General features: G+C 43.1%; 1 protein-coding gene across 1 annotated transcript in view; it reads right to left on the reverse strand.

Annotated features, from left to right (window-relative positions):
• The window catches only part of lars2 (leucyl-tRNA synthetase 2, mitochondrial), a 175418-nt gene that overhangs the window by 76983 nt on the left and 73595 nt on the right, over positions 1–24840 (reverse strand). The window contains 5 exon segments of the mRNA XM_084335979.1: positions 12354–12637; positions 13300–13415; positions 14221–14325; positions 14827–14986; positions 18631–18738. Coding sequence (XP_084192105.1) covers positions 12354–12637; positions 13300–13415; positions 14221–14325; positions 14827–14986; positions 18631–18738 — 773 coding nt within the window.

Genomic DNA, 24840 nt, shown 5'->3' on the forward strand with positions numbered 1-24840 from the left:
TTCTTTTTTTTACTGTGCAGAAAAAAGAAAAGGATCAAGTGTCCGATTTCACTTGTTATATTCCCACATTTTAGTGTTCTTCAGTTCTTTTTTTCATTCAGTGTGAGAAAGCTCTTTTGAGCTTTAACAAGTCCATCAAAGTCAGGTTGAATGTCTGAGGTGGAGATGCGACGCACAGCTGACTTGTTCATCAGTGAGAAAGGATCTGTACCTGGATTTGGTAAACTTCATGACTGAGAATGTCTGTTCACATATGTAGGTGGATCCAAAGAGAACCAACATCTTCTGAGCATGTCTCCCCATGTTTGGAAAGTTCTCCTCCTTGAGAGCAGAGTAGAACTCTAGCAGTGATGCTGACTTAAAGTGCTCTTTCAGTAGTGAATCAGACTGCAGGTCAATGAGTTCAAGCTGAACATCAGTGGGTGCACTATCAACACTGCAGGTAAAGGAAGATGAAACCAGCTGCATTTCATCCTCAACCTTTTTAAAATCTTGAAAAGGCCTTGAAAATTCATCATGCAGTTCTCCTCTCCTAACATGGATGAGTGCCGGTGATCATCTGATGGTTTGACTTCTTTCAGGGTTTTCATGTGTTCGAGATTGTTGCTGCCTAGTTGCCTTGAAATTAATTGCAACTTTGTCATGAAGGCTTTCACATGGCTATGCATTTCATGAGCAAAAATTACCTTGCCCTGCAGTTGTGTGCTCAGTAGGGATGGGTACCGTTCACATTTTAACCGATACGGTACCGGTACCTGTGAATCGATACCGGTACCCAACGGTACCTTTTTTCTGTACTTTAGTCTCTAAAAATGTAATCTACCTACCTCAGTTGTGAAAAAAATCCAAACTTCAAATAACCACACTTTTGACCGTTTTTGGCTTGCCATTGCCCCGACTGCTTTGTTGTTGAATCAAGTCAAATCCTAGGTAAGCGTATATTGTGCGTGTGAACGTTGACATAAAAAAAATATATATATTTTTTATGATGTAATCTTTTGCGGGCCGTATTTGGGCCGTACAATGCCCAGGTCTGCTCAAGACGATCGGTACCATCTGTGTCTGAGTGGGCGATTGTTTTAATCAACACGCCGTCGTGGCCTAGTGATTAGTCTTATTCAGGGTGTTTTAATCAGCATTCATTCATTCATTCATTCAAATCTCTGGGAAATCATTGAGCCTGGCCCTCATTCGCAATGATGCCGAGCTTACAAGGAACAGACAATGCTGTCGAGATCACAGGTATACATGTATTAAAACAAGTAAGAAACGTAAAATAAACAGGAAAGAAATTATGTTTAGATAATCAGACATTGAATAGATAAGACAAAAAGACAAATGAGAAAAAGAAAGAAAGAAAAATTCAAATTAAAAACTGTTAAAAAAACTGAAACAGATGGATAGTGGAGTATTGATTTTTTTGTTGTATTGATTTTGGAGTTGTATTGATTTTGGAGTTGAAGATCATTCCAAGCCACTGGGACATTAAAACAAAGGGCAGACTTTCCAGGTTCAGTCTGTACTCTGGGGACCTTACACAAGTGAGTGATCTGAGCAGGTCAAACAGGGTCCTGAGTTTCAATCTAGCAACATTGTGATATAAGGTGGTCATTTCCCGGCAGTGGCCTTAACACATTGGTCGCCAAGAACGAGTTACGCCGTTTTTGCCCGCCATGCGTTGAACGCCAAGAACGACTTACACCGTTTTTGGGATCAATATTTCATTTTTTCGCCATGGCATTCATAATTCATCCAGCCAACCTCTGGACTGCAGTGGGACCCTGTATGAGATTGCAACGCCTCAATACCGCCGCCTGGTGGATGGTCGGGCGAGTTACACTCTCGCCAAAACCGGAAGTGGTGATCGGTGCGTCGAGGAAATCCCTCCGGCAGTCACATCTTGTTACGTGGATCCAGACAAACACTATAGTGCATTTGGATAGCTTTCTAAACGTAATAATCTATATGATTTCGGCATTTATTGCGCCATACAAACGGGAAATGGATGTAGGAGATCGACGTCAAATAATTGGGATCTTTTTCCTCCAGTCTCATCGGCAAATGGTAAGAGGACAGTAACGTTATTTTCAGCCCGATTGTTTATTCATTTCACTGCAAACCATCTGATCAATATATCAACCCATACTAAATAAAGCCGTTACTGACGATCAAGGAATTATAAACGACCCCCCCCCCCCCCTTCCTTCACACATGATGAAGCATAATGTATACCGATCATATACATTTGAATTGTTTAATATAGCGTGTATAGGAAAGAAACGCCAATCGATAATCTATCATTATGCGTCAGGGCCTATAACTCTCGTTTTTGGAATTACAGCAGAAAAGCTTAAAAACATACTTATATTCTAGACGGTATTAACACAACAATGTATGAATGAAAAAATATAACGTTCCCACATCCTGAACGATAGATAATCGATGTTGAATGGGCCATAGTAATGTCAATATAGCAATACAATTAAAAAAGTTATAACCCTGCAAAGAAGGTAAACATCTCCATAGGCTTTCAACTGTGGCAGACTGGGTATATTGATGGATATAACCCATGGCGCCCAATGTGTTAAGGATAACAGATACCAATGTTTATTCTGTCTCTCTGCCAGAGATGAGTACCATATCTATCACCAGTAATAAAGTGCAGAATATCTAGAGGTTTCAGAGTGGAAGGAGCAGCATTTTATTCCAAGACAGGTGGAAAAACTGCTTCAATGACTCCTCTTTCTGTTATTCATTGTTCCTGTACAATAAATAACTTTTTGCTGTAATTTACTATATGGTAAATAATTATGGTATTTAAATATACATTTCTCATCAAGCCAGAAGGCAAGATGTATTCTGTAACTATTTCGATGTTACAGTCCATATATGCAAATTATTGTAAACAATATCTCTGGCCCTAGAGAATATTTAGCCACAGAGCATTAAATTGCAGGTTCTCAATGGCTAGTTGTACAAAGTCAGCAAGACAATAGTGTCATCCACATAAAGATGTACTTGACATCCACTCAAAGATGAGACAATGGGTCTCATTCCCAAATATTTTCCAAAGAGTTCTCTTGGAAGACTTATCTTGGAACCGACTGAGACAGAATCTACAACAAGTTCACTCTGAGTCCCCAACACGTGGGGAAGATATCTTAAGTGTCTCAAACTATCTGAGCTGAGATACCGCAATGAGGAATTTCACCGCTCTGAAACATGAATGCTCGTCCCCGTCCGAAGCTCCTTATAAGGTAGCCAATAGGGAAGTGTGCAGATGAAATCGCAAAAAGTCAATAGTTAGACACACCTGTCCAGCTCATTAGAATGCAACTGACGATGCAGCCGTGTGAAAATGGTTGCCGATATGCGGAAGCGCTTTGCAGCCGATCAAAATGAGATTAGATTAATGTATCATCATCATCATAGTACAGCTCGTGGTGCACCTGCCGCAGCGCGCACACACGCACGCATGCACGCACCCGACTCTGGCGGCCTTAATATGTGTACTGTTGTACGTAGGGCAGAGCATATATAGTATCTACTAAATCCTAATGAAACAAGTAATTAGAATAATATAAGCCTATATACTGTTCATTCATTAGACACGTAGGCTATACTGGCGCACACAATATTTATGGAATATTAATGCAGTCTATTTCCACGCGATTAGCTTTAGTTCTTATTTATTTATTTATTTATTTATCCAATGTCATTTCAGTGTTGGTGTATAGGCTATATAGTGTATTTCAATATCAGTTTAATTGATTAATGATATATTCGAAGGAATGCAGGTTTATAGCTATATCAAACAAAGGTCTGTCCCATTGTATACCAATCAATGGGATATATTGCATGTTGACCTGCATTCTTTCAAATGTATAATTAATCATTAAAACAGATAAGTAACAAATAAGAAATACAAATTCCACAGAAGGCATTAAATAATTATTATCATTTCACAATAATTGCATAATTGTGTTTGAATATCTGAGTAATTAAAGTAATTATTTGTCCAAAATAGCTGGTTCAGATATGGTTCATCCAGCTGCCCTGTGATCAGATGAATCCATATAATACATTTTTCCGACATGCGCGTAATGTCTTATCGTACAAATATTGTCATATTTATTTTAATTATGATTAAGTAATTAATTCCAAGGAGGCTTGTATAGGGTTGACATGAAGAAATCACTATGATTCCTCCCAAATAAAGCCATTATGAACGGAGAACACAGTCTGTCAAGTTAATAAAATGTTCAATCAGTCAATCAATCATAAGTGTGCTCCTCAGCACTCTTAAATTCTGCTCTCATCCACGGCCAAATCCGATCTCAGGAAAATTTGGGGAATCGCGCTACTAGCGCTAATATGTCTTAAATTGGCAGAAATCTGCCTGAGAGGAAATTTCTTGTCGTAAATCCGTTCGGGAATGAGACCCATTATCATTAATATAATGGTAAATAGGACAGGACGCAGGATTGATGCCTGCAGGACGCCTTTTGTAATGGGTAAGAACTCTGACTCTGCCATCCGTTTTCACACACTGATGTCTCTCAGGCCATGGTTAGTGTTACAAAGGGTCAGATTAAACCGAATATATATATTTATTGCTTGAGATCCCATGTATAATATTTGTATATCGTTTGATATCCCTTGTATATTCTTTGTACATATACACGGAATATCCCTTTACCTGGTACAGGACAGACCATAATATTCGTTCTCCTATTGGAAGCGATCCCCTAGGCGCCACGGCCATACCCCCCAATGTCTAGTTCAAAGCCACCGCCAAGGCTTGTCTCAACATGCCCAGGTTTGCGCAGGAATACGAGACAGAAATAAGGCTGGTACTAGATTATTCACCGTACGTATAAATACGGCGCAGGTGGATACAGCAGCACTTAGCCTAAAGTCAAGTTACCCTCAAACGAGTTACCCAATAAGTTGAAGCCTCACACCACGATACAACGTGCTGTGAAGTGGGCCCGTTTTGCCCCGAAATAGAGCCTTGAGACCGTGTGCGAATTGATAGCCGAAGTGTCAGAGTTTAACGCTGGATCGTCGAGTTCGACCTATTCTATTATTAAGTAATAGTCTATTATGTATAGTGTATCGTGCGGCTACCGTTCTACAGTGACCAGCATTACCAACGTTTCATCGTACCGAGCTAGTGTGCTTATCCAGGCTGGGCGGCCTAACCTGGTGCCGCCATCCGAGGAGCCCTAGACAAGAACCGTGTGGATATGTACACTGGATAACCTACCCGACGACTACAGAGCCCTTTTCGGCTGGATTATATTTGCTTTGGTCCTGTAGCTGTTGGAGCGGAGAATCGTCTACACCCACTGTTGTGTGGGATTTACCCTGTGAGGAGCACCGTCGAGGCCGCCTCTAGTACTGAGGCTGGCTAGCTTTCCTCCATGCGGCACTGCATACCGGAGAATAGCTGTTGTTCGTCTATGGATCAAGGGATTATTGCACTGTCTCCTGTACCTGGAGTCTCCTTATTCCTCGTTGACCCAGACTTTCTGCGACCGACAAATCCTCTCCCCTGCTGGCTTACAACCGGAGGGACCCCTTTAGTATCTCCAGCTGATCTACTAGTGTACCATATATAATTCTTATGATACAGGTGGTATTAATTATCTCCTGCATAATATGCTCATGGACTTACGCTCTTGACCTATTCATGCACATTCTTCGCCTTACAAGCGCAACTCTCAATCTTGATAAGTAATGTAAGATAATCTTCGTGCTGCTAATAAATATTCTTCTAAACAGTATTTCTTGTGAAGCCGTGTTATTGTGGGTGTGTTCATCTCATATACCTGTGTACTGTATGGCCAGTAGTAATGTACATAACGCAGTAGTGGTTTAATGATACCATACTTATTCAATACAGTCAGGGAATTGTACCCCTCAGTTACAGTTAGACTAGGTGTTTTTGTTTTTGTTTTGTTGCTGAATGAATACGTTTGCCGTCCCTAGAGATGCCGTTTTGGCAGGAAAACGCGTTGCCCTACTGACAACGCTGAAATTGTGTTTCCGTTTTGGAAAAACGCCAAAACTCGCCGACAACGTGTCCGGTTACGACAGAGATGTCCCAAATAGCTGCAGCTACCATGTGTTGTCAAGTTATTGTTATAAGGACCCCAGTCCAAGCTACTACATATTAACAATTGTTTGTATTGAGCCGTATTGTATTGTACCCATTCTGCAATATGTTAAATAAAGTTTACATCCATTAATTCTGCTAGCATTAACGATTGCAAGAGCAGCTGGCTAACGTGAGCTAACATTAGCTATCAGACCCTGTTAGCTCAGAGCTCCTCTTTCAATCTTAACAAGCATTAAACAAAATGGCCCAGTCATCTATTCACCTTTGTTTAATACACGAGGCGTTGTCTAATGTTATCTAGCTACTGATAGCTCCTGATATCATCAGTTTGGTGCTGGCTGGCTAACTAACGTGAGCTAACGTTAGCTGCTAGCCATAATGCTATACTGTTATACTGGCATATTCCATTCACGTTAGCATGTAGCTAACAACATCTGCGATCTTTTTGTGAGACTAAACTATCCTCTCTTGGTGGTCAATTGTGTTGATGTTAGTTTTGTTTCATCAACAAATGAGAGGCAGAACACACAGTGAATGTATCCGTTTTGTTTATTGCACTTTTATTGCAATAAATTGTTATTTCTTTGCTGAAAAATAAGTGCTACGCGGAGGCATTTAAAGATGGCGGCTTGTTGATATTTTTTGCAGGAAGTGTATTGGCACATTCATGTTCGTCACCTACTGCATCACTGTGCTCAGGAGGCAAATGAAAGTGCTCAGGTTGCAAAACAAATGTCTAACTCGGCTGCCACTACGTTGCGACCTGGAAAGCGAAACTCATCTTGAAAACGAAACGAAAACACCCTAGGTGTAACCGACGCCTCAGACAAATAGCTCTGAAAACCAACGCTGTGTAGTCTATTTGGAAGAAGAGAATGGTCGACTGTATAAAATGCTTTTGACAGATCTACAAATTAAGGCTGTCCCGAAGCCTGTTTTTGGGATTCGAACTTCGTCAGGGTTTTTCGAACGGACGTTCGAACCTTAGTTTTTAATTAAAAATAATAATAAAATAAAACATTTCAAATATTTTTTTTGTTGAAATAAATAAATATATATATATATATATATTTTTAAAATATCCTCAAACTAAATCCTCAATTTGAATAAAGTGATTAATCTTATTAAATTAGTATTTTTTTTATTATTAAATCAACTTTCCAGCCCCATACCCAGCCCAGGGAGAAGCCCCACCCCAACTAAATCAATTAAATCAACTTTCTTTAATGAATATAACTCATCAGTTTTTTTAATACTATAATATTAGTGTAGCCTAATCTTTATCTACAACTGTGAAGAAAACCCCCATTGGTTTAAACAGAATGAATAGAAAAAAAGTTTTTTTAATTAAAAATTAAAGATTCAAATGTTGATTTAGAATTCGAATGCCAACATAATGAACAAAGGTTCGAACGTTCGAACGTTTGGGCTCAGCCCTACTACAAATAGGGCAGCATAAGGTTGTCTTGGCACAGGGATTGGTCTTATTCAGAGTGGAATCCCCTAGGCCAGTGAGGGGCTCTGGAGACTCCGGATAGGAAATTACATTCTGCATTATTTTTCACACATTTTCAGCCACTTTTCTCTCTGATGACTCACCGCCAGTCTGCTATGTGTTTCAAGTTTCAAGTTTCTTTAATAGTTGTCATACAGAAGTACAGAATACTTTTATACAAAATGCTTCTTTCTGTTACGCTCCAGAGACTGTGCTAGACAAAAGATAAGTATGAAATAAAATAGTATAGCATGTAAAAATAGAAGTAAAAAATAGAAGTCACGTACGTAGACACAGTGTTCAGTATATACATATGTACAATGTTCAATGCAGAATAGAAGTAACTGAGTTACCATACAATATACAATATACTATGCAATATACTAATATACAATATACTATATAGTGCAAAGCAGAAATGGGATGAGGTACAATTTAGGTACAATTTACAGTAAGGTGTACTGAGGTATGGGTTGTAGTGCAAATCCTTTACCAATAAATATAAAGTGTGTTTAGGTGTTCTAAAGTGTGGAGAGTGGGTGCTGCAGTGTGTTGTTTGTTTAAAGTGAGTGTGTGCGTGTGGATGTGTGTGTTGTGAGTGCATTTGATGGTTGTTGCATAGTGTTATTGTTCGTTGAGCAACCTGATGGCCTGGGGATAGAAGCTTCTTCTGAGTCTTTCTGTGCTTCTCATGAGACTCCGGTATCGCTTGCCTGACCGCAGCAGTTCAAAGAGGCAGTTGTTTGGGTGGCTGGAGTCCTTGATAATTCTCTTAGCCTTACCCCTGCACCGCTTGTTATGTGTATATGTGTGTGTGTGTGTGTGTGTGTGTGTGTGTGTGTGTGTGTGTGTGTGTGTGTGTGTGTGTGTGTGTGTGTCACCAAGGGTACAGTTGGCTTATGTAACCTCAGTCATCCTCTCACGGTGTCACTCACACAGCTGCCATTCATTACATAATGGCAGTGGGACAAATGTATTAATCATACGATTCATAATCTCCTCCTCAATATGCAGTGGTAGGCTACTTGTCAGGCTGTCAGTTCTCTCCACCCGGCTCTCGAATGTGGGACTCGTCTCACTCTCTCTGCTGCTGCTGCCGTCGCGGACAAACAGGAAGGTGGGAATTTACCATATTCACACAGTGTCCGTTTTGCTCTTATGTCATGCTCATGATGTTATCTATTTATTACTAAAATATTTGCACTACATCCCTACCATTTTTGCATTTAAAAAAAAGTTTGCATTTTGTACTTCATTGTTTGCATTTTGTAGTACTTTAGTTTGTACTTTAGTATAATCTCTATAGTGTTTGGTCTTTATTCTTTTGACTTTTTATTGTATGAAGCACAATCTCAGGAGGCTCATAAGAACCAAGCATGAATGAATGAATGAATGAATGAATGAATGAATGAATGAATGAAAACTTTATTTAACAGATTGCAGAATGGGTACAATACAGTACGGCTCAATACACACAATTGTTAAGGGGATGCAGACCTGAGAAAGACGTTAGTCTTGTTTCCATCAGGGTCCCCCATTTTCAATTCATATAGACATTTATGACATACACAACATACGGTACATGACATTTATGGCATAGGGACATATAGGTATTTAGTACTGATACATTTGTGACATAAACGGTATTCAAATATACAGTACTGTTACCCCTAGATCCTGACAGAGTATATACATATGATGGGGAGGGGACTGTACATTAGGAGGGGGTGGGTGGGTGGGAGAGAGATATACATACGGCGGGGAGGGAATATATACATGCGGTGGGGAGGAGACTGTCTATTAGGAGGTGGTGGGGGTTTTGGGCATTTACGGTGGCCAGTTTCGAATTGCAGCCTCCCGTAGGTGCTCTTTAAGAGCGGTTTTGAATGTGGGTAGGGATTCACATTCCTTTACAGCTTTAGGTAGGGCGTTCCACATTGATGTGGCATAATTGCGAAACGTATTTAGTCCCTTGTTTGAGCCGAATCTGGGTTTAACATGATTTGTTGAGCTTCCTCTGGTGTAGTGGTTGTGGTATTCACTGACCTTTGGGAAGTATTTTGACATGTACATGGGTACCTTAGTCGTATAGTGTATCTTGTAGACCAGGCCCATTGCAAGTTGCTGTACTCTCTACTCTCTCTGTCGTCTACTCTAAGCCATCCTAGGTTGTCAAAGTGGGCAGGGGTGAGGTGGGTTCTGGGGGTAAGGTCAAGTAGTAGTTTCATTTCACTGTAATGTACATGTACCTTATATGTGACAAATAAAACAAAACTTGAAACTTGAACTTGAACACTCAAAGATGAGACAATATCATTAATATAATTGGTAAATAAGACAGAACCCAGGATTGATCCCTGCTGGACGCCTTTTGTAATTGGTAAGAAGTCGGACTGGGCCATCCCAGTTTTCACACACCAAAGTCTCTCAGACAAATAGCTCTGCTATAAATGCAAGCCTCAGCATCAAAACCAACGCAGTGTAGTCTATTTAGAAGAGGAACCCAACCTGAGAAAATGGCTGCTGTGTGAATATGGTCAATGGAGGAAGCTACTGGAGAAACCTTGGTTACATCTAGAACATTTCATTCCACCCGTGCCTCCTGCCTCTTTGCGGCCATCACCACAAACACTGTGAAGGATGCCATCCGACCGAAGGAAGGATGTCAGATCTACTTCCTGCAGTGCTCTATTGAGCTTTGTATACGTATGTATGTATGTATATATGTATATACAAAGCTCTATAACGACCCACCACAGATTCTGAGGGTTAAGTCAATAACTCATCCTAACTAATTATTGCAAGTTCGCATTGTGTTTTCGAAGGGATCAACAGAAAGCTCAAAGAGGCTCGACAAAGGCTGGTGAGGTGAAAACACAAGCCGCTGCTGAAACACAGTATAAAATTACGCTTTTCTCTCCGAAGTCTCCCTTCAAATCCTCCAGCCGAGCTGTTCATTTCCGGTAATGGTGACTTAATGACCCAGAAAACCACAGAAGAAGGCGCCATTACCGGAAATTAACAGCTCAGCTGGAGGATTTGAATATACATACATACATACATACATACATACATACATACATACATACATACATACATACATACATACATACATACATACATACATACATACATACATACATACATACATACATACATACATACATACATACATACATACATACATACATACATACATACTGTAAATACATACAATGCTAGCTAGCTAGCAAGTAGCAATAGAGCTAGATCCTGCCAAGCAGCAGGGGTATTAAAATGCCCCTCTGGGCTGAATTCTGCCTGTACCTTTTTCACCAACCTTTCCCTTAATTCCATTATTCAACCGGACCTCAAGTCTCTCTACAAAAACACACACAGTGAATATTTGATTCTTGAAAATACTTTACACCCAAATACACCCTGAACTGATGTTAAATGTAAAAGGTTTGTCAAATTAAAAGTTTGAGATTTAATTAACAAAACTGCCGCAGTGGTGTTTAGACTTAGCAGATTTATTCACTGTTTCATACCTTTGACTATAGACTAATAACATCAATGCTTAGTGTCGCACATGATCTCTCCCCAGGGGGGAGAGTGATTCGCTGTGTGATTGTCAGCCAACCCACCCCTTCTATGGACTGTTTGTCCAACACACGCACTATTATGCACCATCACTTTACCTGACTACCACCATGAATGCTGCACTTTACTGTCTACTGTCTCCTATAGGTCTCTTATATTTCTATAAATAATATTTTTATCTAGGTATTTCTAACCTCTTACCAAGCACCATCCCGAAATCGGGCCCTCATGCCCAAGCACGCAAGTCACAGCACTTTGCGAGCACCTACGGCGAACATATAATATACCGTTCGAAAGATCTATGTGTTGCCGTTCGAACGCCACCTCACTTGACCAAATCCATGCCTCGGTTCTTGAGTTACATGACGATATGTCAGGCAAGCGTCTTTTTACGCACCGTGCGTCATGATGACCACCCCGGACTGTATACGCTCCAGAACTGACCAATCACCGCTGATGGCGAAAATGATTGGTCAGTGTTGTAGCCAACGAGTGTACGCTTCCAACGATACCCCACGTGGTGGGGGTGCGAATAAAGGAATAGGTGAAGGTTGATGAGCGAAAACAAGAAGTGAATCAGACTTCAGAGCGCACGCCGGTGGATGAGGAAATAGATTTTGGAAAGCTTTCTTTTTTGGCGTCGGTTTTACTAAAACGTCTCTCAAAGAGACGTTTAAGTATAAAGCTAAGCTTTGCAAAAAATGTATGCAGTCCTCAAGTTCAAGTAAAGAAATTGGCACTTTTCTGCCTGCCTGTTAAGAGGTTAAGTGTCTTATGATGATGACTGTGATGATGACGATGATATGTTTTAATTCATATCGTTTGTTTTATTGATTGCCCTGTACTGTCTCTGATTGACACAGACAATTGTGTGTTGTATATGTGCCTCACTCATTATACAATGACCATAAACTAAACTAAACTGAAACTGAACTGAATCGCTCGGCCCAAACATTCTCATGGAGGAAAACAAATAAAAGTGCATCTGCTACATGGTGTCTTCACAAGACCCCCCCGCTCTAGTCCCAGACGGCCACGCTTTGAGTCGGACAAAACACCAGATAAACACACGTATTCCCTTGCGGATGTCTGTCAAGACGAGTTATCGTCTAAGTGTCGTCTGTCGGGTGAGATCCCACCTCTCGTCCTCACCTGGGACACGTGCAGTTGACCCAGTCGTGGGCAGCCTCGAGGGGAGACGTTCCCTGTCCCTTCAGCGAGGGCAGTTTGGGCAGAGTGACGGGGAGCTGCTCTTCCGGGACTGCCACTGGACCGCAAGACCCACAGTGCACCATGGGGATGGGTGTCCCCCAGTACCGCTGCCTGGATATTAACCAATCCCTGAGCTTGGAACTGGTGAGATGGCCGCCCACCTTCCTCGCTCTGGCCTCCTGGGTAATGGAGTCAAACGCCTTGTCTCTGCCGAGACCTGTGAACTACATAGAAATGGGGAAAGGGGGGGGGGGGGGGGGGGGGGGGCTAAGAAGAAGAAATCTGTCGGGTATGCTCACTAACACTGCCAGGGTTTAGGGGTTCTCATTGGGCCTACTATACCCATACTAAAAATACATGCACTCTCAGTACTTTGGATGAAAGCATCCGTTGTAAATGATGATCCGTTATTATCTGAGGGGAGAACTCAACTTAAAAATTCTTAGTGTACGTACTACCAGGAGAAGACATTGCCTTTTAATATGTGGAGTGAAACTGTGGAACGGTCTGAATGTTGTGCTTAAGCAATGTCCAAATAGAATACAATTCAAACTATAATATAAAGTTATAAAGAAATTATTTGTATATATATATTTGTTTTGTAAGGATTTAAATCAGTAAGGAATTACATTCATTTTGAGTAGTGGAAAAGGGGTAGCATTAAACAAGTGTATACTTCTTCCTACTCCTTTTCGAACATGTAAAGTGAGTTGTGTTCATTTTTGTTTTGTTTTTGTATTTTTTTCCATTTCATTGCCAGAGATTTTTTTGTTTTATTTACATGTTCGAAATAAAGATTTCAAATCAAATCAAATCAAATGGACTTGTATCCATAATAGATGTGCGGGATAGGTCATAGTTTAGTAACCACGTGCGTGGTGCAGACCTCTTCTGAGTGGATCAGTGTCTGTGTTCCCTCCTCTTGGCTCTTCAACACCGTAGTCCAGCTGAGACCCAGAGACCTGGCAACACACAGGTCCTCATCACTGCTGTCAGGAATACCTGTCAGACACACACAGGCAGGCAGACAGACAGACAGACAGACAGACAGACAGACAGACAGACAGACATGTAGACAGACATGTAGACAGTCAAACAGACAGAAATACAGGAAGACAGACAGACATGTAGACAGTCAAACAGTCAAACAGACAGACAGACAGACAGACAGAAGGACACACAGACAGACACACAGACACACATACAAACAAATAAGACAAATAGGCAGACACACACACAAACAGGCACCCAGACAAGCACACAGACACAGACAAACAGACAGACAAGCAAACAGGCAGACAAGCATACAGACCACCCCCCACACAAACACGCACGCACGCACGACACACACACACACACACACACACACACACACACACACACACACACACACACACACACACACACACACACACACACACACACACACACACACACACACACACACACACACACACACACACACACACACACACACACACACACACACACACACACACACACAATTATGATATGCTGAAGGCACCCTATTCTCAGGGGTGATTAGGATGTTGTGCTGTTCGTGGATAATGGTTAACAACCCCATGGGTGATACAAACAACACCCGTAGGACCCACAATCACATCATTAAAGCCTTTTCTCTACTGTACAGCAAAGACATATGGAGTACAGGCTAAAGACACTAAGTTCACAGGCTACTTGCAACTGTAGGCTGATAGGCATCCTAACCTACAGTAAGGGGAGGGCATAAGCTGATACAGCATCAGTAGAGATGTAGACACGCACGCACACACACAAAACCACTTACCAATCACAGTGTCTAGATGGCCGTTAAACGCGTCTTTATGCGAGATGACCAGGGGAACCTGGCGGCCGGTAAACAGGTTGTGGGCGGCGACCGCTGTCAGGCAGTCTGAGGAACAAGGGGTCAGGGGTCGTGAGAGAGGGAGGATGCCTTCCCTTGGTAGCTCATTATCAACAATCATTCACCATAGAGAGAGAGAGGGGTGTGACCTCATGGGCATCCCAATTATTATTATATATATTTTTTTAAACACACACACACACACACACACAAGACGTGCCTGGAGTGTATATGAACACATACTATAACCACACACAAACACACACACACACACACACACACACACACACACACACACACACACACACACACACACACACACACACACACACACACACACACACACACACACACACACACACACACACACGCACACACACACACACCAGACGTGCCTGGAGTGTATATGAACACATACTATAACCACACACAAACACACACACACACATGCAGAGACCCTTCCTTCTTTTATAGTTTCCTTAAACTGCCCTCTGACATTAATTATAGTTCCACATCGCGACACATCCAGAAACCCCCCCCGGGCCCCACCTCTGCCAGGCTGCAGGGCTTCCTCCAGGGCAGAGCGAACTGGACTGGTACCGTGCAGCAGTCTGTGGGAGGGCAGGATGGCCAGGTAGGCTGCTCCGAACACAGTCTCCGGGGACGAGGTGTAGGCCGCCAGGGTCTCTCCGGTCTCCTCCCCGTTCACCTGGGGAGAGAGACGAGAGAGAGCGTGAACGGGGGAGAGACCCTGTCGCCATGTGTCTTCGGTAACACTGCGGTCTAGTTACTGAGAGCGGCGGAGCGGCCTGCGGGGTTTGCGTCAGGTGTTTGTGACGTATGCAACGTGTATCACAGTAAAGAGAGGTCGTCTCAACTTATATCTGGAATTGTGGAAAAATGAGCCCCCCCTCCAACCCAATACCTGGCCCGATCTACCCACAATCCCCTTCTCTCACTATAAAAGCCTAGGTTTTACTGGATTCTGGGAGCTCTTTGGAGGGATACTAGGCCTTGTCACAACTGGAATCATCCAGCAATAAATTTTTTTTTTTTTTAAGATTTTTATTTTTTGGCGTTTTATCGCTTTATTGCTACTGGGCAGTCCAGTAGAGAGAGACAGAGGATGAATGGGAGACAGAGTCGGGGGAAGACATTCGGCAAATAACGATGGGTTCGGGAGTCGAACCCGGGTCGGCCGTGTCGCGGCTGAGCGCTATGTGGTTCGCCACTGGGGCGCCCCATCCAGCAATAACTCTTGATCTATTTGTACTCGATACTCTGTTTGAGCTAAATAAACCTGTGTAACTAAGTACTAACTAAGTCAACTAAAATAGGACAGAGTGGATATTAAAGGACAAATACCAGTCTAATTTTGACTTCTTGCCATTACTTTGCCTCTATCTTTAACTCATTTTGTGTTCATAGGTGTATACGGTTAACCCTGCGCTGCAGCCGGCTTGTCAGGCTTCAGGTTATGTGCTTGCGCCCGAACCGCAGTGTTTCAAGACCAATGGTGTCCTTTGAGGAACTACTGGTGTAAAATAATTATATAACAGCAGAACAAGACAGAGAGGCAATCATGTCTAAAGGCCTGTCACAAACAGGTTGACTCAAGGATATATATTATATATATATATATATATATATATATATATATATATATATATATATATATATATATATATATATATATATATATATATATGATAAGTAGTAGTATAGTAAGTATAGTAGCATAGTAGTAGGGTACATACATAATAGTACAAAGATAGTAGGGGGCTAGTTAAAAAATAAATATATATGTATTTTTTTATTTCAGATATTGTTCGAAGAGTGTGTTTTTAGGAAGGAAAAATTGGCCGGGTTTCAGCTGTCCTGACTGTGGTGGGGAGTTCATTCCACCATTGTGGAGCATGGACCGAGAATAGCCTGCTTCGCTTTGATGACCCTCCCGGAGCTCTGATAGGAGTGGGGTCTGAGGCGGCCAGAAGATGCAGAGTGTAGGAGTCTTGAGGGTGTGTAGTTAGAGACCATTGACCGGAGGTAGGAGGGAGCTGTTCCCCTCGCTGCACGGTCTGCCAGGTCAAGAACCTTGAAGCGGATTCGTGTGGCGATGGGAAGCCAGTGCAGAAGTGGGGTGACATGGGCTGACCTCGGTAGGTTGGAGATCAGGCGGGCTGCTGCGTTCTGTTGAAGTGAGTTGAAGTGGCTTGGTAGCGGGTAGACGGTAAACCAACTAGCGGTGCATTGCAGTAGTCGAGGTGAGACATGACTGTTGATTGCAGGAGGTGTTGGGTGGCTATCTTTTGTCTGATGTTGCTCAGGAAGAATCTGCAGGTTCTGGTTGTTGAGGCGATGTGAACGGAGAAGTTGTCCGATCAGCCTAATGTAAAAAAAAACAGTACTGTATATCTGTATGTCATGTATGTCATAAATGTTATGAATTGAAAATGGGGGGCCCTGATGTAAACAAGACGGAAGTCTTTCTCTGGTCTGCATCCCCTTAAAATTGTGTGTATTGAGCCGTACTGTATTGTACCAATTCTGCAATCTGTTAATAACATTTCCAATCAATCAATCCAAATGTAGCGATCCAAATAACATGAGATTGCCACAAAAAACACATGCGTGCCAAAATATACATAATATCTTCAGCCAACTGTGGGAAAGATTCTGTGGAGGAGCTCCGTGACAATATTGATGATGTAATACGACGATTCATCCTCGTTCCCTGCTACTAAATGACCTCTGGACTTAGCTTTAATTACCCCTTCTGCCAAGCTTACACCCGATTTATGAGAGATCCCTCCCACATAAAGACCCATATCCACACACACACAAGGAATATGATTAATATTTTTTAATAAGGAACTGACTACGGCTATGCCAATACATTTCCCAGATTCTTTCTCAAGAAGAAGTGTGTAATAAGGGTGATGAGCAGGGCTCTCAGCGGGCTTTTAGCAAACACTCTGTTTGAAATAGAAGACCCCCTCCCTTCCCCCCGAAAAGGAAAAGATCTTTAAAGAACACTCAATAGAAACTAATGTCACGCATCACACATTTGACTAAATGGATGGATGCAGGGGGCAGAATGCAAATGCCTTGTCAAAATGTAAGTATTCTGCGTATTATTAGCAGCTTTTGACAGCTACATGAAGCAGAGGAGGCAACATTTGCAATATGGAATAATCTGGCGGTACAGTTGAAATCCACTGTCAATAGATTACATTTTTTTTACTAATTAATCTCACAATTTTCTGTAATTAATCTAGATTAATCTAGATTAAAAATAGCATTTTTCTACTTAAGACCGAAGCTTGTAACAGATATTTACTTGAGTAAAATCATGGAATTAATGTAAAATCAACACAGAAAAAGTATATTTCGATTCAAAGGCTATTTTAATAGCTTTCTTTGAATACAGTTTCTCTCCTGTGAAATACAAATGTTCAACAAAACCATCAACATTGACTCAGCTAGACCTCTTTCTTATATCCGCGGCGATAAAATTTAAGATTTTTCACTCCATAGATTAATCTAGATTAATTTATTTTAATGCTTTAAATAATTTAAATTAATCTCCAAAGTTAAAGCTTTAATTTTGACAGCCCTAATTAACATGTATTAAAGTATCTAAAGTAAAAGTATGCATTCTACATGACGTTTGTGTATTCCAGTGCTTGGGAGCATTCAACCCTAGATCCATTGACATTTATAGGTGATGTTAAAGTGGTATGTTGGTATGTAAATTTTTTATGTAATCTTGCTGCAATAAAACAAATGTTTATCACAAAAAAATATGTAAGTATTCTTCTAGTGCATGGTGTTGCATGAAGAAATTATAACCGCCTAAAGTGAAGCCAGCAAGGGAGGCTGCTTACAAAAAAAAAGGAAAGGAAGATGAAGAAAAAAGAGAGAAGGGGGGGGGCTATAGATTAAGATGGAAGAGAGAGGGTAATGGAAGTATGGAAAGGATGATGGAAAGGGAAAGTGAGGAGGAAAGAGAGAGGGGGGGGGGAGTCGAATGATGTCCTGTCAGATAGATGCTGCAATAAATACAATAAATACAACATTTGATCACAAAAAAAGATGTAAGTATTCTAGTACATGGTGTTGCATGAAAATATTATGACTGCCTAAAGTGAAGCCAGCAAGGGAGGCTGCCTATAGGAAGAAGATGAAGATAGGAAGATGAAGAAAAAAGAGAGAGAAGGTGGGAGGGGGGAGCTATAGATTAAGATGGAAGAGAGAGGGTAATGGAAGGATGGAAAGGGTGATGGAAAAAGAAAGTGAGGGTGAAAGAGAGATAGGGGGGGGGGGGTGGGGGGTGGAAGTCGAAGCGTTTACCGTGAGCTTGAAGTCAAAGCAGCAGCCGCTGCAGTCTCCTATCCAGTTGGCCTGCATGGCTTTGACCCCGTACCACTCTGGAAGCTCCGCCAGGGCGTCCAGGAGGGGCTGGGAGGGCGGGACAGACACATGAGACACGTTACTGATTGGACAGCAGGACAGACACATGAGACACGTTACTGATTGGACAGCAGGACAGACACATGAGACACGTTACTGATTGGACAGCAGGACAGACACATGAGACACGTTACTGATTGGACAGCAGGACAGACGCATGAGACACGTTACTGATTGGACAGCAGGACAGACACATGAGACACGTTACTGATTGGACAGCAGGACAGACACATGAGACACGTTACTGATTGGACAGCAGGACAGACGCATGAGACACGTTACTGATTGGACAGCAGGACAGACACATGAGACACGTTACTGATTGGACAGCAGGACAGACACATGAGACACGTTACTGATTGGACAGCAGGACAGACACATGAGACACGTTACTGATTGGACAGCAGGACAGACACATGAGACACGTTACTGATTGGACAGCAGGACAGACACATGAGACACGTTACTGATTGGACAGCAGGACAGACACATGAGACACGTTACTGATTGGAGAGCAGGACAGACACATGAGACACGTTACTGATTGGACAGCAGGACAGACACATGAGACACGTTACTGATTGGACAGCAGAACAGACATATGAGACGTGTTACTGATGAACAGAGTTGGACAATAGGACAGAGACACAATGCCTGGACAGCAGGACAGATACATGAGACGCCTTACTGATAAACAAATGTAGTTTTTCATTTAAAAATGTGTATGTGTGTGTGTGTGTGTGTGCACACGTGCATGCATGTGTGTGTGCGTGTGTGTGTGTGTGTGTGTGTGTGTGTGTGTGTGTGTGCGTGTCTGTGTGTGTGTGTGAATGTGAGGCATACTGTAAGTTGTCACATGCTTTGGATAAAAGCGCTGTATAAGTCCATTTTCCAGACCTGTGCATGGGAGGAACTCTGGTTGTATTCAGTGGTTCCGAGTTCTGGTTCTGAACTTAGACGTTTGAATAAAGTTAGTTCTCTGCAGTGCGTCACTGTGGACAAAAGATAAAACCATAATGGTAATGTAGTTTTCAGCCCTGTAATAAGTGGGTGGCTGTTCGGTATAACATCGTTGACTTCAGATTTCTTTCAGAGTGGCTTGGAACAAAGCAGCGGTCTGGAGCAGGGCACAGTATGCAGACGGAGAGGGGTTTTCAAACCCTGACCTCTCCTCGCCCTGCTGTCCCGGTTATTACAAAGCCATTGCCTATAAAGCTCTCTCTCCCCCACACACACACACACACACACACACACACACACACACACACACACACACACACACACACACACACACACACACACACACACACACACACACACACACACACACACACACACACACACACACACACACACACACACACACACACACACACACACACACACACACACACACACACACACACACACACACACACACACACACACACACACACACACACACACACACACGGTCAAGCGGTTAGTCTGAGCGACTTTTTTTTTAAAAAGGAAGCTATGCATATCAACGAGGCTGGGGCCAAACAGCCACAGATGGGCTCAGGCCGGAGAAGTGATATCTCTCTCTCAGTCTGTCACAATCTATTACCCGCCTCCCCTCTCACAATGCCTCCCAGCGCCGCACCTCATCACCGCTGTAACGATACAAATACCAATGCTAACTATCCTCATCACCGCTGTATTGATACAAATACCAATGCTAACTATCCTCATCACCGCTGTAACGATACAAATACCAATGCTAACTATCCTCATCACCGCTGTATTGATACAAATACCAACGCTAACTATCCTCATCACCGCTGTATTGATACAAATACCAACGCTAACTATCCTCATCACCGCTGTATTGATACAAATACCAACACTAACTATCCTCATCACCACTGTATTGATACAAATACCAACGCTAACTATTGTCATCACCGCTATATTGATACAAATACCAACACTAACTATTGTCATCACGGCTATATTGATACAAATACCAACACTAACTATACTCATTACCGCTGTATCGATACAAATACCAACACGAACTATACTCATTACCGCTGTATCGATATAAATACAGCGGCGGCTCAAGGTTTCAGGACTCACTGTACACCAACTGGCCTACCGTGAACACCAGAAGGCCTATTCAAAATCCCTCAGACATGCACGGTCACAGTACTACTCCTCCATCATAAATAACAGTCCTTTTTTGTGATCAAATGATTTTTTTTTTACACGAAACAAGACAACACAATACAGTAACAATACTAATAAACAAGACATCACAGGACAATAACAGTAATAATAATAATAACGACAATGACGAGTCCATCAGTTAAATCAGGACAATAAAAAGTAAAATAGTCAAAAGAAATCCACAACCCCCCCCCCCCCCCCCCCCGCCCGCCCCCCAGAAGTATCCCCCCCCCCCCCACCCCCCAAAAAAACAACAACAGAATTATATACGTGACACTTGACAATTGCTCGCTCTCCCCCCCCCCCCCCCACCCATCCCAGGACCTTAACAAGAGTTACATACATAATATAGTATTCAGTAATCCGCTATATACGCTCTTTTAACTTCACAACAGCGGCCATCCAGATAGCAATACTAGACTCATTGACCCCTATAACACGCGCCCTAGAAATCTCCAAGTAGATCACATCTAGATAAGTGAGAATCCATACCTTCGGGCAAAGTTTGTCTGGGTGTATCCAACGTGAGGCGATAAATTTTTTGGCGGCTGTGAGGCCAGCTAGAATCAGTCTTTTCACATGTGTAGAGGTCGGCAATTGAGAGACGTCATTCAGCAGCAATACAGAAGGAGAAACAGGTATGGTCAGAGAGTCATGGTCATAAATAACAGTCCTGTAAACTCCAAGCAACTATTCTCCACCATCAACCATCTCCTCAGACCCCAGATATCTCTACACTCCGACTCCACTAAAGAGCAGTGTAGCGACTTTGCCACCTTCTTCAGGACCAAAGTTGACACCATCCGATCCCTCCTCTCTAGCCCCTCTGCCCCTCCAGTCCCAATAGTTGACCCACAGCCGGTGACTACTCAGCCTGTCTGCTGCTTTTCTAACATCACACAGCAAGAGGTTGAGGAAATCGTTAGGGAAATGAAGCCTTCCACCTGTATCCTCTGCCCTTAAAACTGCGGTCATAAGGGTCGCTCAAGTAGCACACCACGTACTGCGCTGCGTTGCAACACGGCCATCCCGGGTTCGACTCCCGGACCCGGCGACCTTTGTCGAATGTCTTCCCTCCGTCTATCTCCAGTTCTTCCTCTCTCTCTCTCTCTACCGGACTGTCCGGTAGTAAAAAAAAAAACAATACAAATTTTAAATAAAAATTAAGAAAAACTGCGGTCATAAAACCACTCATCAAAAAAATAAAACTAGACCCGGAAGTCTTGGCCAACTACAGACCCATCTCCAACTTCCCATTCCTGTCCAAGGTGCTGGAGAAGGTAGTTGCTGCTCAGCTTCAGCACAACCTAAACTCCAACCAACTTCTCGAGAAGTTCCAGTCTGGCTTCCGCTCTGGCCACAGCACCGAAACTGCCCTGGTCAGGGTCACAAACGACCTGCTGATGGCGGCTGATGCTGGCTCTCCTTCCCTCCTCATCCTCCTTGACCTCACTGCAGATTTTGACACCGTCGACCATGACATCCTCCTCCACCGTCTTCACTCCACCATCAGACTTTCAGACTCTGTCCTTGACTGTTTCAGATCTCACCGGGAGAACGGAGTATGTCTCCTTGGGAGAGGCTAAGTCTGACACCCACCATGTCACCTGTGGTGTCCCTCAAGGATCAGTCCTCGGCCCCACCCTGTTCACCCTCTACATCCCCCCCCCCCCCATGGCTCTGTCATCAGCCGGCATGGAATATCATTCCACTGCTAGGCTGATGACACCCAACTCTACCTCAAAATAAACCCTACCCCATCCACAGTCTTGCCATCATCCACTCTGACCACCTGCCTGGAGGAGACTAAGGCATGGATGAAGCACAACTTCCTACAGTTAAACAGCTCCAAAACTGAAGCCATTCTCATTGGCACCCCACAGCAGGTCCGCTCATCCACCATCACCACCATCACCTTTTCCGGCCAGAACATCACCCTGTCACCAACCTAGGGGTTAAAATGGACCCTCACCTGACCTTTGAGGTGCACATCAAACAACTGTACAAAAACTCCCTTCTACCACCTTAGGAACATCGCCAAACTAGGGCGGCTAGGTGGTGTAGTGGGCAAGGCACTCGCCACCAATGTGGAAACGCTGGGTTCGCGTGTTCGAATCCAGCTCTCCACATTGTTTTCAGTTTAGCTGGTCGTCCGCAGTAATACACATTGGCCGTATTACGGGGAGGGAAACTGAAGGGTGGGGATTGGGCGTTGTGGACCGCGTCTCCTACAGGTCGGTTGGTGCGCCTGCGCAGTAGAATCAGGAAGTGTCGGGGGCAGCGTGAGCCTCCCACGCGTTACTCCTCGCCACTGAGAGATCGAGCTGCGCAGGTGAAAAGATGCGACTGCTGTTACCTCAAGTACCGGAGGGGACTTGTGCTATGTATGACTTAGTCCACATTGCAGCCGGCTTGTGGGAGGCAAGAAACAGCGTTCATGACAGGGGAGGGTTGAATTGGATGATACGAAATTGGGATGGGAGAAAATATAGAAAATGGGAGAAAAAGTGGATCAAAAAAAGGAACATCGCCAAACTTCGCCCCACACTCATTCTGTCCGACGCCTGAAAAGCTCATCCACACATTTGTCTTATCCAGGCTGGACTACTGCAACACACTCCTCATCGGGATCCCTAGCAAGAACATCCAAAGGCTACAATGTATCCGGAATAGCGCTGCTAGGATCCTGATGGGTGTGCGGAAATACCACCATATCATATCACACCCATGCAAGATTGCAGTGTGTGTCCCTAGTTGTCAGAGATGACTTGGAGCCAGAGGAATAAATCTGAGAGGATGTGTGCCAGCTAGCCCACTGTGCACAACACTGCCAACAGAATCAGAACATGCCACAGCCAAACAAGGGTGTTGTCAGGAACGGGACATCCCACAGCTGGGAAGGAGTTTGCACATTTTCATTTTTTGGCAATGGGAATGATTAAGGTTATGGTCAAAGTAAGGAGAAGGTTTATAAACCTATTCAATCGTGATGAGTTATGGCTTTTTGCAGCTAGATCAAAAAAAGTGACAATTCCCATGGAAACGTCCTTCTGGACTATGGGATCTAGACACTACCATCAGAGACAAAGAAGAGCAGGAAAGCACCTATGATACTCTGTTGAACGCAGGATGAGAAATACACCTTTGTTTTACACAGATTTGATGTCTTATTTCTTACTGGTGTAAAACACTTTGAACTGCAATCCCCTGTATGAAAGGTGCTATACAAATAAAGTTATTATTAGGGCGGCTAGGTGGCGTAGTGGGCAAGGCACAATATGAATTGAAAATGGGGGACCCTGATGGAAACAAGACAAACGTCTTTCTCAGGTCTGCATCCCCTTAACAATTGTATGTATTGAGCCGTACTGTATTGTACCCATTCTGCAATCTGTTAAATAAAGTTTTCATTCATTCATTCATTCACCAATGTGGAGACGCTGGATTCGCGTGTTCGAATCCAGCTCTCCACATTGTTTTCAGTTTGGCTGGTCGTCCGTACTAATACAATTGGCAGTATTAGAGGGTGGGAAACTGATGGGTGGGGATCGGGCGTTGTAGACAGCGACTCCTACAGGTCGGTTGGTGCGCCTGCGCAGTAGAATCAGGAAGTGTCGGGGGGCAGCGTGAGCCTCCCACGCATTACTCCTCGCCACTGAGAGATCGAGCTGCGCAGGTGAAAAGATGCGACTGCTGTTACCTCAAGTACCGGAGGGGACTTGTGCTATGTATGACTTAGTCCACATTGCAGCCGGCTTGTGGGAGGCAAGAAACAGCGTTCGTGACAGGGGAGGGTTGAATTGGATGATACGAAATTGGGATGGGAGAAAAATATAGAAAATGGGAGAAAAAGTGGATAAAAAAAAATAAAGTTATTATTATTTTCCTGAAAAGGAGCTG

The sequence above is a fragment of the Notolepis coatsorum genome, assembly GCF_963971535.1.
Source record: "Notolepis coatsorum genome assembly, chromosome: 19".
Taxonomy (NCBI): Eukaryota; Metazoa; Chordata; class Actinopteri; order Aulopiformes; family Paralepididae; genus Notolepis; species Notolepis coatsorum.